The sequence below is a fragment of the Rattus norvegicus genome, chromosome 2, assembly GCF_021556685.1.
Source record: "Rattus norvegicus strain SHRSP/BbbUtx chromosome 2, alternate assembly SHRSP_T2T, whole genome shotgun sequence".
In the NCBI taxonomy this organism is placed as follows: Eukaryota; Metazoa; Chordata; class Mammalia; order Rodentia; family Muridae; genus Rattus; species Rattus norvegicus.
In genome coordinates, this window is record NC_141535.1 from 103,813,632 (window position 1) to 103,833,510 (window position 19,879).

General features: G+C 41.5%; 1 protein-coding gene across 6 annotated transcripts in view; it reads right to left on the minus strand.

The window, feature by feature from the left end:
- Window positions 1-1,793: 1,793 nt before the first annotated feature.
- The window catches only part of Gyg1 (glycogenin 1), a 41,860-nt gene continuing 23,774 nt past the window's right edge, over window positions 1,794-19,879 (minus strand). For 3 of the 6 annotated variants that reach the window (XM_087635090.1, XM_087635074.1, XM_087635071.1), the window contains 3 exons: window positions 4,830-5,049; window positions 2,823-2,873; window positions 1,794-2,574 (listed from right to left, as the gene is read on the minus strand). In XM_087635090.1, coding sequence (XP_087491216.1) covers window positions 2,401-2,574; window positions 2,823-2,873; window positions 4,830-5,049 — 445 coding nt within the window. In that variant the 3' untranslated portion in view covers window positions 1,794-2,400. 6 annotated transcript variants of the gene reach the window in all.

The window sequence follows — 19,879 nt, forward strand, 5'->3', positions numbered from 1 at the left end:
GGAGGCCTGTCATTGGAGGAGAAGGAAGGATGGGCGGGAGAGAAGTTTGAAGGAAGAGGAGGAGACTAAGGGAGAGAGGAAGAGAAAAGGATAGAGAGAGGGAGAGAAGCTGTGGCAGGACAAGATGGCAGGTGATGTTAAGATTCTGCTCTGTGTATTTACAGGTTGTTATTAATGTTCTCAAGGGATGGACGGTACCGGGCTTTGTATGTTTAAGTGGGCAATTATATCTTACCAATTGGATCTAAGATTATTGTGTTGTGTGTTCTTTTATGTGAGGGCTTGAGTGTAGGAAAGTGTGCGGCTGGGATGTGTTTCCGCTAGGTATTTAGCAGATATCTGGGGCACCGAGGTGTAGACCCAGTGGGTAAAGACTACCACTCTTATATTAATATATATTTACAACAACACATCTTATTATATTTGGGGAGGTATTTTGGTATTTGAACTGCCTGGAAGCAATTCTTGAAAGATTTTTCAGTGAGGAAATACTTTGAGGCATCTTTGACAGATGAAGGTGATGAAAGATGAAGCCTACTGAAGGACCGGTAGGGTTCTGGTGATGCCAGGGCAGCCACGTAGGCTGCTGTACCTTGGTCCTTATTGTACCATGCTGTGTGGTAAATGTGTACTGCTCCTACCTAATAACACCAATAGAGTTCACTGAATACCAATGATGTAAAAGCTAAACATCGTAGAAGCTTTTCACCTTAAAGCTTACTTTTCTTAAGCTGTATAAAAATAGGGAACAAACAACAATTCAGTGCTTGATTTCCCAGAATTTGGTGTTTATAAATCTTTTTTAAATTAAAAAAATTTTCAGTCATACTGTTTCCTGTACATTGTGTTTGGACTACAATTAAGATGGGATTCTGTTTATGTAAGCAGAGACTCAGAAGCCAAAAAGGAAGACGTGTATGACTTAGCCAAATTAACTGGAAGAGGTCTGGGATCCCATTACACAGTCTGACCAGTGGCAAAGGTATTCCTTTTGGCAAATGTTTCTTATATTTGAAGACCATAGCAACTCATGTTTACCATTCCAAATGTCTCAGGGATACTTTATCACTACGCTAGAGAATTTTTATAGTCACCCTCTGAGTTGCTGCATGGTCAGTTTTGTCTTTAGGTATCCAAACCCTTGTGTATTCATTCAGCCATACCAAATATACCAAGTATCTGTAAGATACTACAGAAAAGAAGGGACTATAAAAGCTAGAACATAAATGCCCTTGCAGCTTCTGTCAATTTCATCTTGTTTTCCTCATTCATATTCTGCTTTCTATAACAGAATCATTTGTGATTTCTTGTTTTGATTATAAAATATTGTTGTAAACCCCACCCTTCACAGTTTGCCTCCCATTGCAGCCTACACTCTACTGATGCTATGGGGTCATTGCTCTAGGGTGACTGAAAGAGTATAGATTCAGGCACCCAAAAGTTTAACAAACATATTTGTTTTGTTTTGGCTAAAACACTAGAAATCACGGGTTCAGGACTGAGCCTGATTATTCTGAAAGATTATTGAGTATACTGGCTACTGACATGGCTTGGTAGTTTTAAGAGTCAAAACTATCTGAATACTCACTAGTGATGCAATGTATGACAGACTAAGTACCTTTAATCTCACTTTTCTCCACTGATCAGATCTGTCACAATCACTAGAGAATAGATTTAAAATTGATATACCAATGTGAAGGTTTGTATTTTTGAAACTAATCATACAAATTATAAAAAATTACTGACTGATTTTCCCCTCGAGGGTGAGGTAGAGAAGTACTTAAACAACTGAGGTATGTCAATAAGTCTTTATTTGTTATACACAGTGCTTCCACAGCTACCATCAGAGAGCACACTGCAATTTTCAAGTAGATAACTGAGAAAGAGCAGGTCTGCATGCCGCCTTCATGGTGCATAGAAAACTGGTGAACTAACACTAGCTGGTAGGCTTATGAATCACTCCGCAGTGTTAATAAAGGCCACTTTAGTCTAGAAGGCTACTTCTCTGACAGGCTTTGAACAATTCTACATTGCAGGTCTAGTGAAGGATACAACAAGCAAATATTGGAGAATCTCATACCTTGTTTTGAAGATGGAGAGTCAAGTTCTGCACCATTTGAAAGAGCCTAATTTAGTAGCTTAATGTTGGCTTTTCTTTATCACACATTGGCAATTTAAGAATTTAGAGTTTTTGAAAAAGTCTAGGGTTAAACACAACACTTGTCCACATAATAGAATTATTACTTAATAACATTTGCCCAGTTCTCACCTGTTGTCCTGCCCAAACCCCTCATCTGCTGAGGTTTAGTGAAAGCCTCTAACAATTGTAACAGACTTCACATACTATGTATCGAAACGTGCCTAAGACATGGATGTGTCCACAAGAAAATGGCAGTGCTTCTACTGTAGGTAAGTGTCAAGTTTTCTCTTGATGTTATCAAAAGAATCTGCTCCCATATAATCAGCCTGGCCCTGTTCCCACCGTTCCTTCCTTTCTTCTGAGGACAAAGAAGGCTGTGATGCAGGTGGGGCCTCCCCAAAGGACAGGTCTGACAAGGCTCCTGTGACATGTTCCTAGAAGAGAAAGTCATCAGAGGCACCTTAAGGTCTGAAGTTCTGATGAACTTAATGCAATAAACAGAATGTGAGAAAAGCCAAAATGAATCATCATGCAAAAACTGAAAAGCATCACATGAAACAAACAAAAGACAAGAATACAAGGGAAATATGATTTTTTTCCTCTAAAAAAATGAAGACTTCTTGACTCAGTGAAAACATTGGGAGAACAAGGTAATTAGGGTTAATGTTTAAGTTCTGCATACCTTTCTACAGAAGCCACAAGAGAAAGCCAGTGTATGGACCAAGTCTGAGAGCTGCAAACAGTTCAGTAGAAAGTGTAAGATGGGCGGACAAGGGAACACAAATTTCATGATAAGTTCTTGATCCATGTGGGCTTGGAAAGGTTGAGAACTTAAACAAAATGACTCCTGAGATGCTCTGCTTCATAGAGAACTTACCCAGAGAGACAGTGCTCACTTGAGTCACTGTTATGTGAAAGAAAGCTAAGTGGATTGAGGCTGTACCAAATTTTCCTGTCTAAGCTTTCATTTGGTAGCATCTATTGCAGCTTCTGATAATCTGCTTGGTTTCAGACAACTGTTTCCCACCTTCACCTTTTCGTGTACATGCAGCAAATCTAGTCTACCTTAAACTTGATTCTCATTGCATTTGCTAGGCAATCAACTAAACGTACCACAAACGACAACCTGTGCTGTCTCTGAGCTAAGTTGGTGTTGGAAATATTACTAGAAGTAGAAAAATGGATTAAAAATAAATAAATAAATATTAAAATTCCAAGTATATTGAAATTTCCAAGAGTTTAAGTAAAGGATTTTTCACTGATTTATAAAACGAGACGAACATTTAAACGTACTGAAACTCCAGGAAGTTTAAGTACAGGGTTTTACCATCATGTGAACAACTATTAATCCATGTGCTGAAGCTCCAAGGAGTTTAGGTACAGAACAAGGTTGGAGTTCAGGCAAAGCAAAGAAGTATGCATATCAGATCAGCTCTGCCTTTGCCTTCTACTTGCAACACAGGTATTAAAGACAGGGTCATCATAGTATATAGTAACTAGAGTTACTCTAATGAATGTTCCTAAGAGAGGCACGTGAGGTCAAGCTTGGAATGGAGCTAACAAAATAGATGAGTAACTAATTATAAAATTCTCCCTTCAGCCATAAAATGCTTAATTACAGGCTCTAGAAATCCAATTTTTGTAGAGTATAGTCTTTCAGATACAGGTTTCAGTCCTAGTTGTTATTGCAACCTTTTACATGAGTAAAATTCCATGACTTCGAAGCCTTATAGTTTCTCTATAAAGAGGGGATAACAACTACCTGTTGAGTGGACTAGTTGTTCTAGGCAGTTAAGGTCGTACTATGTTGGCAGGCACTGCTGTGAACAGGTACACGATACACAGTCCTGATTAAGAAGAATATGCTATTTATCCCTTTCTTAGGCCTATATTGAGTACTACCCTCATCATCTACTCATTAGTTGTTTTTGTTGTGTAGATCTTAATATGTAAAATTACATTCTTCTTCACCTTCCAAGTCAGCATGAAGAATAAACCTCAGAAAAGTACCTTTAAAATCAGAAAACATGCTAATGAAGGTTGTTATTATAAAATTTATAGTGTCATCTCCCTCCCACAAAGGGATCATTACAAGATCTTCAGAGAATAAAACAGGAAATCAGAATATTCCTACAGTATTTATTGTGTATTATGTATTCCTATTGTGATTTTTTTTTTACAGAAAGTTCATTTTCCTAAGCATCTGGAAAATATATATTTAAAGGTTGGAGGTTTCTAAACCTTAAATGTGGCATTCTCTCTGACCTTCCCAGCCAGTGCTAGAGATGGGAGGCAGGGCTTGCCCATACTAGGTAAGCATTTCCCTACAAGGCTAAATGCCTGGACTACACATTCTCTTTATGTAGATTTACAATATTAAGAATCATCTAAGCATCATTTTTATGACTTATCAGCCAAGAATTCTACAGCTTCAGTGTATGCATTTATGGAATTCCAAAAACATGTTCAGGTTTAATGAAATTTGCCACACAATCTACTTTTGTTTCTGTGGTATTATCACTCCCCAGCTCTAAGGTGGTTGTGGTTTTTCCCCATACAGTCCTATCTCTATTTAAAATACTACTAAGAACTACTGAATTCTATCAATATAACAAATTTAAAAGGTACAGCACTAAATTTCCTGAAATAAGTAAATGTACCATAAATGACATAAACAAACAGAACTTACCATCATTAGATAGGAACCGGCATCTTTGACAAGGCCATGGTGTTGGAGCAGGGGTAAGACATTGGTGGTGAAGGTGTCCCACCACAGGTTCAGAAACTCTGGGTGACTCACAATTGGGTCCTGGGATTCACATTTGACACTTTTTGTTTGGGGATTGTACGTGTAATTCCATGGCTTGGTTCGTCCCAGGAAGTGCACAACTTTGGCATTTTTACCAAACCTGCCAAGAGAACAGGCAGAAAGGGTGAGCAGATTCTGAGCACCTTTTCCCGTCAAGCTTCAGTCATGCATCTTCTATCCTGTGGTAGCCGTTGGGAAGAGAACTACACGAAAAATAGGAGACACTTAGAAAATGTTCATGTTCTACCTCCCAGGAGCTAATTAATCCCTTAGGCACCCATTCTAAAGAGACGTATTTGTGCAGTGGCAGACATTACAATGTCACAGCTGCTACATTGCTTCTAGTCAAACTAGAAGCAGTCCACACCCTTGTTAGATGAGGTTATTTAACAGTAAATGTGCACTCCTTCCTTTTGGCACAGAGAGGGTGTACTTCCTACTTCAAAGGAAATGTGCTCGTATGACTTGATTGCCTTGTCCCCTTGCTTGCTTATGTTTGCTCTTCCTGAGAAGTTATAGCTCTGCCAGCAGAGCCATGCTATGCTGCCTGAGGCCTGCCAGTTACATAGGATATCTGCCTGAGATCTGTGGCTCCAGTTCCAGCTAGGAATGGATTAAAATTGTCTCTTCTGGCCTGCTAGTTTATTAAGTGAGACATGCTTGCTTACTAGGAATGAAATGTTTTGATTTGTATATACACTGCATGATTAGATCAATGTACTCATACATGTCCTGAAGACTCTATCAGTGCCTTTGGGTGAGAACTTTGAAAATCCTGCTAGCGTTTTGAAATATATAGTATATTATTATCTACAATCACCCTACTATGTTGTAATATTTCTTCAGTGGTTAAGTAGTTAAAAACCCTATGTGTCAAGGACCTTCCCCTAATGAATAAAGAATTCAGAGGATCAATCACTGGTGAGGAGTAGGCAGGACTTCCAGGTTGTAGGCGGGGGGAAGTGAGGGGGAGAAGAAAAGGGACTTGTGGCTTTTTGGATTGAGAGAGAAATTGGGGTACAAGATGTAACAAACTAGAGCCCACCCCCACCCCCACCCCTGGTTATTTGGAGGGTCCTAATGGATTTAATTTTGTATGGCTTACTAATTAGGATGCTACTAGTTGCACCCAGTGATTGAGTTACTCATTGATTCTAAACTAAGTTTGTGTGGTGTTTTCCTTCACTTGGTGACTCAACTGAGTTCCAGAGAAAGGGAAGATGGCAAGGGACTCCAGCCAGCCACAGAATTTGATGCGTGGGGCTGGCGTGGTAGCAACCTGCCACGGGAACTTAGTGAGTGGGGTGGAGAGACTTTAAAGCAAAGGTCAGAGAGTCTGCAGAGATGAGAACACCCCACCGGTGCCCAGTGTAGTGTGGAATGGTGCATACTTTTTTTAAAAAGAATTATTATTATTTAATGTAACAACCCTGCAGTTTGTGATGGGAGAGGGGGTCAGGATAAAAGCATGTGCTGCTTCTGGAGAGGACTTGAGTTCAGTTCCCAGCACCCACACTGGGCAGCCCACAACACACACGGTTCAGTGGGGTCTAGTGATCTCTTCTGGCTTCTGAAGACACTGCACTCATTTATTACACCCCCACCCCATGTATACATAGACATGAAAAATTAAAACACACTTTAGCTTGTATATGATATATGTGTGAAGTGATATGGGTGGTGTGCCCATGTGTGCTTGTATGTGCAGAGACCAAAGAACATTCAGCATCTTTCTTAATTGTTTTCTATCTCCCAGCACTGGGTTACAGATACCCAAACCTGGCTTTTTATGTGAATACTGGAGATCCAAACTCAGGACCTCATTGCTTACGCAGCAGGCTTTATCAGCTGAGCCACCTCTCCAGCCTTACACTGCACTTCTGCACTTTTTTATGACTTTTTTTTTAATACACACCCATATCAAATTTCACAACAAATAATACTTTTCAATTCATAAGTGCTAGGCCTGGTCCTTTATTAGCTTGAAGGAAATCTATGAATTTAAAAACAAAAATAGGGACTGGAGAGATGGCTCAATGGTTAAGAGCACTTATTGCTCTTAAGGGTCTGGCTTCAATTTCCAGCAACCACACGGTTGCTACAGTAGTTACAGTTCCAAGAGATCTGATGTCCTCTTCTGACCTCATTTGACATCTAGTATTCAGGTGATACCAATACATACGTGTAGTCAAAACACAAAATAAAATGAATAAATCTAATTAAAAAAAAAGAACAATCAAGATGTCATGTGGGATAAGCACAAAAAAGATGGTGATGAATTTTAGCAACTAGCTGGGCCTATTCGTACAGGCATGTAGTCCTGGCTCCTTGAGAGACCAAGGCAGAGGGATTTACAATTTAAGGTTTACTTACGCTATACAGTGAGTTCAAGTCCAGGCTGAATTACTTCATGAGAATCTGTCTCAAAGTTAAAATAAGGTACAAGAAACCCCACAAAGGAAAACGGAACCCCGAGTGCTTGGGAATTCAGAGGGAAAGATGACTCTACAAGTCAATGCGGAGGGCAGAAGTTTGAGACAGTAGGTTGTAATTTCAAGCTTATATAGATAACATCTGAGTACCTGTACCAAACACCAACAGTTAGATGGCAGGTGTCAGGTGAGTACCTGCCATAGCCAGAAATTGGGGCATAAAGCCTGTGTACTGGGTTCCAGGGTTAGATTAGTGGATTTATCCAATATGTATTCAACATATTTGTATGAGATGTAAAAACAAAATAGCATTGACCATTTGGGTAACATTTCCTGCCTCCCAATTTTATTTTGTAATGTTTGGGATAGGTCCAGACGTGGTTGGGAATAATAATTGTATAGGCTTCAATTAATACACTAGCTGAAGCCAAAGGCGGTGTTGTTCAAGGACATACAGCTGTTAAGTGGCAGAGATGTACAGGTTTGCCTGAGGTCAGAGCTTAACTAGTGGGTGATCTTGGAAGAAAAGTAAAGCCGAGAAAGAAAGTTCCTCTTCAAGGTTTGTTTAGTCTACACCTCATGTTTCTTTTGAAAATGGGTGCATGATATTCCAAGCTCTATATTTTATACCTAGAGTCTTTGTCTTCCCTGCCCCATCTTTCCATCCATCCATCTTCCCCACTCTCTGTACTTAAGCTGATAGAAATCCTAATGCCCTACATAGGCACCTACTATATCTCAGGCACTGTGTTAGCTATGAATCCACAAGAAGCCTTTGTTCATGAAGGAAGAAGGGTCACATAGAAATAATCAGTGAAATGAAACAAGTCAGGGCCATGATGATGTTATGGGTTATGGGAATTCCAAGGTGGGTTGTTTTCAAAACAGGCTTCATGTAAGTAAGGATGGGGCAATGCCTGGGAAAGATGGACAGGATTCAAGTAAGCATTGTCACATGTTCCAGTGATGGTGAGGGATTCTGTCTCAGATCTGAGTGTATGTTTGTGTGTTGCAGAGGTAGTGACAGGCACAGACTCACCCTAGTAGTGCACACAAGGAAGCACAGGTCTTATACATTCACCTGTCCTGATGCAACTTCCCTGCTTGAAGCCACAGCACGCACTTACTTTTCTCCTATATTAGCCAACCTCAACCTACATACTGATACACTGATCTTTACATTTTTATTAGTCTGTATCCTGTATACACAACACACCGTCATAGCATGATGGCAATGAAAATGAAAATACACAGAAACATTTGGGAGTAGCTTCTTTCCTACCTGTCCTGACAGTGCACAGATGTAAGCTATCAGGAGTCAGCTGACACATTATCAAGTACATACCGTAAGCTATGTTTAGCATCTGCATTCCGCATTCAGTACCTTGTTTAGTCTCTAAAACTACTGTGTGTGTGTGTGTGTATGTGTGTGTGTGTGTGTGTGTGTATGTAGGGGACCAAGGCTCAACGTTAAAGAATTTGTCAAAGGATAAATCACATGGCTAGTGAATGAACAAGCTGTGATTTAACCCAGGCCAGGATGAGCTATTCTGTAAAGGCATGCTTGGGATTATCAGGCACTGTTTGATGAGTGGCATCTATTAATCTCCAGCTATGGAGAGCCAATCTAAGCAAAAAAGGGAATTGATCGAGTGTAGTCAAGGATTCTACAATAGTAGTAACCAATAGGAAAATTCCATAGTACCAAGAGTCTAAACACTGTTCTTCCAAGGATAAAGTTTATACAAAGTTTGGGGAGAGAAAGGAAAATAAGAACAGGAAGTAGATGGTGTACCTGAGGTCTACATATGGAACAATGCATAGACTGTGTATGGCATGGATCATCCAACGCTCTCCTGTACCTAGGACTTCAGTCTGCAAACTGGGACTTCAAGCTGCATGTAGGTAAAGGACTAAATTATCCAACCCATCTGCACAGACTGTCTGGCCCTCTGTTGTGAGCAGGAATGTGCATCTCATCTTCAGGTCCTCCCCATAACCTCCCTGGATTTATGCTGGGGCTCATGGTCTTCCTCTTGAATGACAACAGCAATGGCCTTTGCAGATAGCCACAGGCCTACTTTCATTGTGGCCCAAGCCTAGGGATATACATTCATGGATGCCTATTTCTAATACTCATTAGCTAGATCACTATTACCTTTTGTAATAAAGAAAGGATCCTCTTCCTTTGAAATATATTTACTTAATAGAGAGAGAGAAAAAATAACTAAATCCAGTGGGTAGTTGTTTTATAGACAAAGCAGTTCTGAATTACTTAAGCTTGTTTAAGGTAGATGCTGTTTGTCACATTGTGCCTTCCCCCAACCATAAATTTGCTACTCTTATGTATCGTAATATAAATATTTGATATATGACCACTGTGAAAAGGTTGTTCAACTCCTCAAGGAGTTGACCCACAGGTCTGAGATGTGGGTGGAATTGCTCTTTTTGACCTAAGGTAAAGAATTTCTTACATGAAGATGATCAGGATTATGGAAAATAGTCATGACTCAATGCCCAGATTTCTGCATCAATACAAAACATGGGATTTGTGTAGCTTTCATAAAATGCTAATTGGGGGAGGCCATTTAAGGGAAGACTAGAAATAGCTCCTGAAGGCTGAGGAAAAGCACAGAAGAAAGAAGAAGGATGCAAGGCTGGCTGAGCAGAAATCAGGCAGCGACTGCTGCTGGTGTCAGCTGAGGATCTGACCACTCGTTTCTGTACAGTAGGGACTGAGGACTCTTTATACTTTAGTAGGTAAACTGCCACATATACAATAGTTTTAGAAATGGGTAGTGGTAGAAAGCAAGAGAAAGAAAACATGTTAGAACTGGCGCCTCCATTGGTCACTAAACAAAGGTGGTAGAGCTGGGCCAGCCCAAGGGCTCCTAGGCAACAGAGGCAAAGGGAGTGAGAAGGCAGTGCTAAGTGGGAAACAGACTGCACTCAGGAATAGCAATGAAGACAAACTTGCCAGTTTCGTGGAAAGCAGTCACAGCAGAGAACAATCTTCAAAATCATGTAGGGCTATCGTGGTATGAGGAGTACTATTTGGGTCCCAGACTGGTCACAAAAGTTAAGATGTGCCTTCATTTATATCCCAGTATACTAGCTGCATAGCAGAACAGCCAAGGAGGCTACAGGACTTATCGATAGTCTTCTATCCAAAAACTATGAGCAAAAAGGTCTCAAACGCTAGGCTAGTTTTTGTGTCAAAAGTTTCAATTCATCTGGATTCAAGTTTCAGACAACTTTTTACATCTATATTATGGACATGAGGGAATGACTTAAAAATTATTTTCCAGCCATACCATGCAGTAGGGAAATATGCCTAGAGAGAAACTGCCCTCTACTGCGTGACATGGGTAGTCTGTAGACACACAGAGGCTTGTATGGTATCATTGCAATGCAGGGAAATTCAGACCATAGGCAGGCCTAGACACCTAGAAGTCCTGCTTGCTGCTATGCCATGCAGTGGAGGCAGATGAGGTCACCCAGAAGCCAGCTGGCCATGTAGCTAGCCTGGAATAGAAGCTACTACAATGTGCAAAGTATGTGGTGGACAGAAGAGAAAGAAAAGCAGAACAGTTTAAGAATTATGAAGAGAGGTGGAACTGGAGATTAGAGAGTAGGGAGGGAGGAGTTAGCCAGCCCTGCCACCTGAGGCCATGGTGAAGTTCCAGTCTATGTTGACACTGACCATGCTTGGGTCTGTGGCCATGTAGCAGGAGGGGTTGGTGTTGATGTCTGTGGCTCATATTATCACTAGAGACCATGGGGATATCCCTCATCTGGACAGCCTCCTGGGACCATGCAGATATCCAAAGGCTATGCAGAACTGATACCACCATTCCCTGGCTATAGCACTCTGAAGAGCTAGCCCCACCTCCTCTCAACAGCAGTAGCATTCAGGGGAATAGGCTGAGGTTGTGAGTGTGGGCAATCTGACCTGGCCACTCTCTGCTGTCAGGTAGAGTGGGCACAGGGGTGATGCTTACCCCTCACACCTGTGGTAGTTGGGTGAGCTGGCCCTGAATGTGTGAGAGTAGGAGATCTGGTCCAGTCCCTCACTGGCTGTAGCACTTGGGAGAGTGGCCCAGTGCATGGGCTGGGCAGCACAGTGGAGCTGGCTTTGAGGTGTGGGTACAAGCAAGCTGGCCCTAGGGCAAGAAAGTAGGAGAGCCAATCCTGCCTCCTGCTGCAGCACTGGATGGCCTAGCTGGAACTCACTAGAGAGTTTGCCTTGGTGCCCTGGTGGTGTGGATGCAGGAAAGCTGGCAGGCTAACCAGCTCAGGCCCAGAAACAGTGCTTTGAGTTGGCCCACCCCAAAATCTACATTATCTGTGAACTGTTTGAGTTCGTAAAAGGACCAGTTCTGCTGACCCAAAGCTGCCAGAACTCTATGAGACAGAGCAATAAAAGGATAACTGGGAGGAGTCCCAGTGAAGATCCAACATTAATGGTGACACAGAAGCCAGAGACATTGAACCAGACTAAGCCAGTGACTTGTTGCAATGAACATTTGCAAGTGAAAATGTATAGACAGAGGGATATGCTCTCTGTGTGTGTGTGTGTGTGTGTGTGTGTGTGTGTGTGTGTGTATGTGTGTGTGTATGTGTGTGTGTATGATTTGTATATGCTTGGCCCAGGGAGTGGTAGAATTAACAGATGCCATCTTGTTAGAGTAGATGTGTCACGATGGGGATGGGCTTAAGTACTATCAACTTAGCTTCCTGGAAGTGAGTCTTCTCCTAGCAGCCTTCAGATGAAGATATAGAGCACTCAGCTCTTCCTGCACCGTGTCAGCCTGGATGCTGCCATGTTCCCACCTTGATGATATTGGACTGAACCTGTGAACCTGAGAAGCCAGCCCAAATTAAATGTCGTCCTTTATAAGACTTGCCTTGGTCGTGGTGTCTGCTCACAGCAGTAAAATCGTAACTAAGACACTGTGATACACACCATGACACACTACAGCTTCCATGACAAGATTTTTTTATGCTTTGTGGTTTTTGTTTTGTTTTGTTTTTTAGTTTGTGTGGTTTTTATTTTGAGGGGAGGGAGAGGTTACAAGAGAGGAGGGCAGATACAAGGGGACAGGGAGATGAGTAGGATTATGGTACATAATGTGAACTTACAGATAATCAATAAAAGTTTTTAAAAATGCAAAAATATTTCTACCCTTGGCTCATTTTAAAAATCAAAAAGAATGATATCAGTATGAATTAAGAGTAGGATCCTAAGTAAAAGGAAAATGTTTTCAGTCTTTCAAGACTTTTAGGGGTATGGAAATTTCATTTGGTAGGGTACCTGGCATGCATGCAGTTCTGGGCTCAAGCCTTAGCATTGCAAACATATAAACAGGTAAGTGAACAAATAATTTCAGCCTAAATACAAGTGTGGGTGGGCAGTTTATATTTTCCTCACCTAAAGGCAGCATGTAGGTAGAATGTACACCACCTGGCAGAAAGCAAAAAACAAACAAGTAGAGACACCGCCGGAACCTGAGGGAAACAGACCGGATAAACAGTTCTCTGCACCCAAATCCCGTGGGAGGGAGAGCTAAACCTTCAGAGAGGCAGACAAGCCTGGGAAACCAGAAGAGACTGCTCTCTGCACACACATCTCGGACGCCAGAGGAAAAAGCCAAAGACCATCTGGAACCCTGGTGCACTGAAGCTCCCGGAAGGGGCAGCACAGGTCTTCCTGGTTGCTGCCGCTGCAGAAAGCCCGTGGGCAGCACCCCGCGAGCAACTTGAGCCTCGAGACCACAGGTAAGACCAACTTGTCTGCTGCAAGAGAGCTGCCTGGTGAGATCGGGACACACAGAGGCAGAGTTCATCTAGGACCGGGCACGTCCTGTGTTTGCCAGAGGTCCCACGCCCGCGGATCCCAGCCGGCAGCAGCTCTCTGCTCCCAGACCCCTTGGGAAAGAGGCCTCACCGCCTGGTCAGGTGGGCACTCCTGAGGCTGCAGACTGGAAGACACCACCAACACTGCCCACCCCTGCCCACATCCCTGGCCCAAGAGGAAACTGTATAAGGCCTCTGGGCTCCCGTGGGGGAGGGCCCAGGAGCGGCAGGACCCCTGCCTGAGACACCCCCGGAACCTGAAGGAAACAGACCGGATAAACAGTTCTCTGCACCCAAATCCCGTGGGAGGGAGAGCTAAACCTTCAGAGAGGCAGACAAGCCTGGGAAACCAGAAGAGACTGCTCTCTGCGCACACATCTCGGACGCCAGAGGAAAACACCAAAGGCCATCTGGAACCCTGGTGCACTGAAGCCCCCGGAAGGGGAGGCACAGGTCTTCCTGGTTGCTGCCGCTGCAGAGAGCCCGTGGGCAGCACCCGACGAGCGAACTTGAGCCTCGGGACCACAGGTAAGACCAACTTTTCTGCTGCAAGAAAGCTGCCTGGTGAACTCAAGACACAGGCCCACAGGAACAGCTGAAGACCTGTAGAGAGGAAAAACTACACGCCCTAAAACAGAACACTCTGTCCCCATAACTGACTGAAAGAGAGGAAAACAGATCTACAGCACTCAGGCTTATAGGACAGTCTAGCCACTGTCAGAAATAGCAGAACAAAGTAACACTAGAAATAATCTGATGGCGAGAGGCAAGCGCAGGAACCCAAGCAACAGAAACCAAGACTACATGGCATCATCGGAGCCCAATTCTCTCACCAAAATAAACATGGAATATCCAAACACACCAGAAAAGCAAGATCTAGTTTAAAAATCATATTTGATCATGATGCTGGAGGACTTCAAGAAAGACGTGAAGAACATCCTTAGGGAAACACAGGAAAACATTAATAAACAAGTAGAAGCCTACAGAGAGGAATCGCAAAAATCCCTGAAAGAATTCCAGGAAAACACAATGAAACAGTTGAGGGAATTAAAAATGGAAATAGAAGCAATCAAGAAAGAACACATGGAAACAACCCTGGATATAGAAAACCAAAAGAAGAGACAAGGAGCTGTAGATACAAGCTTCACCAACAGAATACAAGAGATGGAAGAGAGAATCTCAGGAGCAGAAGATTCCATAGAAATCATTGACTCAACTGTCAAAGATAATGTAAAGTGGAAAAAGCTACTGGTCCAAAACATACAGGAAATCCAGGACTCAATGAGAAGATCAAACCTAAGGATAATAGGTATAGAAGAGAGTGAAGACTCCCAGCTCAAAGGACCAGTAAATATCTTCAACAAAATCATAGAAGAAAACTTCCCTAACCTAAAAAAAGAGATACCCATAGGCATACAAGAAGCCTACAGAACTCCAAATAGATTGGATCAGAAAAGAAACACATCCCGTCACATAATAGTCAAAACACCAAACGCACAAAATAAAGAAAGAATATTAAAAGCAGTAAGGGAAAAAGGTCAAGTAACATATAAAGGCAGACCTATCAGAATCACACCAGACTTCTCGCCAGAAACTATGAAGGCCAGAAGATCCTGGACTGATGTCATACAGACCCTAAGAGAACACAAATGCCAGCCCAGGTTACTGTATCCTGCAAAACTCTCAATTAACATAGATGGAGAAACCAAGATATTCCATGACAAAACCAAATTTACACAATATCTTTCTACAAATCCAGAACTACAAAGGATAATAAATGGTAAAGCCAAACATAAGGAGGCAAGCTATACCCTAGAAGAAGCAAGAAACTAATCGTCTTGGCAACAAAACAAAGAGAATGAAAGCACACAAACATAACCTCACATCCAAATATGAATATAACAGGAAGCAATAATTACTATTCCTTAATATCTCTCAACATCAATGGCCTCAACTCCCCAATAAAAAGACATAGATTAACAAACTGGATACTCAACAAGGACCCTGCATTCTGCTGCCTACAGGAAACACACCTCAGAGACAAAGACAGACATTACCTCAGAGTGAAAGGCTGGAAAACAACTTTCCAAGCAAATGGTCAGAAGAAGCAAGCTGGAGTAGCCATTCTAATATCAAATAAAATCAATTTTCAACTAAAAGTCATCAAAAAAGATAAGGAAGGACACTTCATATTCATCAAAGGAAAAATCCAAGAAGATGAACTCTCAATCCTAAATATCTATGCCCCAAATAAAAGGGCACCTACATATGTAAAAGAAACCTTACTAAAGCTCAAAATACACATTGCACCTCACACAATAATAGTGGGAGATTTCAACACCCCACTCTCATCAATGGACAGATCATGGAAACAGAAATTAAACAGTGATGTCGACAGACTAAGAGAAGTCATGAGCCAAATTGACTTAACAGATATTTATAGAACATTCTATCCTAAAGCAAAAGGATATACCTTCTTCTCAGCTCCTCATGGTACTTTCTCCAAAACTGACCATATAATTGGTCAAAAAACGGGCCTCAACAGGTACAGAAAGATAGAAATAATCCCATGCGTGCTATCGGACCACCACAGCCTAAAACTGGTCTTCAATAACAATCAAGGAAGAATGCCCACATATACTTGGAAATTGAACAATGCTCTACTCAATGATAACCTGGTCAAGGAAGAAATAAAGAAAGAAATTAAAAACTTTTTAGAATTTAATGAAAATAAAGGTACAACATACCCAAACTTATGGGACACAATGAAAGCTGTGCTAAGAGGAAAACTCATAGCGCTGAGTGCCTGCAGAAAGAAACAGGAAAGAGCATATGTCAGCAGCTTGACAGCACACCTAAAAGCTCTAGAACAAAAAGAAGCAAATACACCCAGGAGGAGTAGAAGGCAGGAAATAATCAAACTCAGAGCTGAAATCAACCAAGTAGAAACAAAAAGGACCATAGAAAGAATCAACAGAACCAAAAGTTGGTTCTTTGAGAAAAATCAACAAGATAGATAAACCCTTAGCCAGACTAACGAGAAGACACAGAGAGTGCGTCCAAATTAACAAAATCAGAAATGAAAAGGGAGACATAACAACAGATTCAGAGGAAATTCAAAAAATCATCAGATCTTACTATAAAAACCTATATTCAACAAAACTTGAAAATCTTCAGGAAATGGACAATTTCCTAGACAGATACCAGGTACAGAAGTTAAATCAGGAACAGATAAACCAGTTAAACAACCCCATAACTCCTAAGGAAATAGAAGCAGTCATTAAAGGTCTCCCAACCAAAAAGAGCCCAGGTCCAGACGGGTTTAGTGCAGAATTCTATCAAACCTTCATAGAAGACCTCATACCAATATTATCCAAACTATTCCACAAAATTGAAACAGATGGATCACTACCGAATACCTTCTACAAAACCACAATTACTCTTATACCTAAACCACACAAAGACACAACAAAGAAAGAGAACTTCAGACCAATTTCCCTTATGAATATCGACGCAAAAATACTCAACAAAATTCTGGCAAACCGAATCCAAGAGCACATCAAAACATTCATCCACATGACCAAGCAGGCTTCATCCCAGGTATGCAGGGATGGTTTAATATACAGAAAACCATCAACGTGATCCATTATATAAACAAACTGAAAGAATAGAACCACATGATCATTTCATTAGATGCTGAGAAAGCATTTGACAAAATTCAACACCCCTTCATGATAAAAGTCCTGGAAAGAATAGGAATTCAAGGCCCATACCTGAACATAGTAAAAGCCATATACAGCAAACCATTTGCTAACATTAAACTAAATGGAGAGAAACTTGAAGCAATCCCACTAAAATCAGGGACTAGACAAGGCTGCCCACTCTCTCCCTACTTATTCAATATAGTTCTTGAAGTTCTAGCCAGAGCAATCAGACAACAAAAGTAGGTCAAGGGGATACAGATCGGAAAAGAAGAAGTCAAAATATCACTATTTGCAGATGATATGATAGTATATTTAAGTGATCCCAAAAGTTCCACCAGAGAACTACTAAAGCTGATAGACAACTTCAGCAAAGTGGCTGGGTATAAAATTAACTCAAATAAATCAGTTGCCTTCCTCTATAGAAAAGAGAAACAAGCCGAGAAAGAAATTAGGGAAACGACACCCTTCATAATAGACCCAAATAATATAAAGTACCTCGGTGTGACTTTAACAAAGCAAGTAAAAGATCTGTACAATAAGAACTTCAAGACACTGAGGAAAGAAATTGAAGAAGACCTCAGAAGATGGAAAGATCTCCCATGCTCATGGATTGGCAGGATTAATATAGTAAAAATGGCCATTTTACCAAAAGCAATTTACAGATTCAATGCAATCCCCATCAAAATACCAATCCAATTCTTCAAAGAGTTAGACAGAACAATTTGCAAATTCATCTGGAATAACAAAAAACCCAGGATAGCTAAAGCTATCCTCAACAATAAAAGGACTTCAGGGGGAATCACTATCCCTGAACTCAAGCAGTATTACAGAGCAATAGTGATAAAAACTGCATGGTATTGGTACAGAGACAGACAGATAGACCAATGGAATAGAATTGAAGACCCAGAAATGAACCCATACACCTATGGTCACTTGATTTTTGACAAAGGAGCCAAAACCATCCAATGGAAAAAAAGATAGCATTTTCAGCAAATGGTGCTGGTTCAACTGGAGGTCAACATGTAGAAGAATGCAGATCGATCCATGCTTATCACCCTGTACAAAGCTTAAGTCCAAGTGGATCAAGGACCTCCACATCAAACCAGATACACTCAAACTAATAGAAGAAAAACTAGGGAAGCATCTGGAACACATGGGCACTGGAAAAAATTTCCTAAACAAAACACCAATGGCTTACGCTCTAAGATCAAGAATCGACAAATGGGATCTCATAAAACTGCAAAGCTTCTGTAAGGCAAAGGACACTGTGGTTAGGACAAAACGGCAACCAACAGATTGGGAAAAGATCTTTACCAATCCTACAACAGATAGAGGCCTTATATCCAAAATATACAAAGAACTCAAGAAGTTAGACCGCAGGGAAACAAATAACCGTATTAAAAAATGGGGTTCAGAGCTAAACAAAGAATTCACAGCTGAGGAATGCCAAATGGCTGAGAAACACCTAAAGAAATGTTCAACATCTTTAGTCATAAGGGAAATGCAAATCAAAACAACCCTGAGATTTCACCTCACACCAGTGAGAATGGCTAAGATCAAAAACTCAGGTGACAGCAGATGCTGGTGAGGATGTGGAGAAAGAGGAACACTCCTCCATTGTTGGTGGGATTTCAGACTGGTACAACCATTCTGGAAATCAGTCTGGAGGTTCCTCAGAAAATTGGACATTGAACTACCTGAGGACCCAGCTATACCTGTCTTGGGCATATACCCAAAAGATGCCCCAACATATAAAAAAGACACGTGCTCCACTATGTTCAATGCAGCCTTATTTATAATAGCCAGAAGCTGGAAAGAACCCAGATGCCCTTCAACAGAAGAATGATACAGAAAATGTGGTACATCTACACAATGGAATATTACTCAGCTATCAAAAACAACGACTTTATGAAATTCGTAGGCAAATGGTTGGAACTGGAAAACATCATCCTGAGTGAGCTAACCCAATCACAGAAAGACATACATGGTATGCACTCATTGATAAGTGGCTATTAGCCCAAATACTTGAATTACCCTAGATGCCTAGAACAAATGAAACTCAAGATGGATGATCAAAATGTGAATGCTTCACTCCTTCTTTAAAAGGGGAAAAAGAATACCCTTGGCAGGGAAGAGAGAGGCAAAGATTAAAACAGAGACTGAAGGAACACCCATTCAGAGCCTGGCCCACATGTGGCCCTTACATATACAGCCACCCAATTAGACAAGATGGATGAAGCCAAGAAGTGCAGGCCAACAGGAGCCGGATGTAGATCGCTCCTGAGAGACACAGCCAGAATACAGCAAATACAGAGGCGAATGCCAGCAGCAAACCACTGAACTGAGAATAGGACCCCAGTTGAAGGAATCAGAGAAAGAACTGGAAGAGCTTGAAGGGGCTCGAGACCCCATATGTACAACAATGCTAAGCAACCAGAGCTTCCAGGGACTAAGCCACTACCTAAAGACTATACATGGACTGACCCTGGACTCTGACCTCATAGGTAGCAATGAATATCCTAGTAAGAGCACCAGTGTAAGGGGAAGCCCTGGGTCCTGCTAAGACTGAACCCCCAGTGAACTAGACTGGTGGGGGGAGGGCGGCAATGGGGGGAGGATCGGGAGGGGAACACCCATAAGGAAGGGGAGGGGGGAGGGGGATTTTTGCCCGGATACCGGGAAAGGGAATAACACTCGAAATGTATATAAGAAATACTCAAGTTAATAAAAAAAATAACTTAATCTCTTTTAAAAAAAGAAAAAAAACAAACAAGTAAAAAACAAAACAAAAACAAAGCACTAATGGCTAGAAAGGGGCATTTAACTCAATTGACTCCAGCTTATGACAAAAATAATGAGGTTTCCTGATATACCCTGGGTTTATCCACAAAATCACCAGCCAGGAATTTAAAAAAGAAGTTTGGTTCAATTGTTTCTA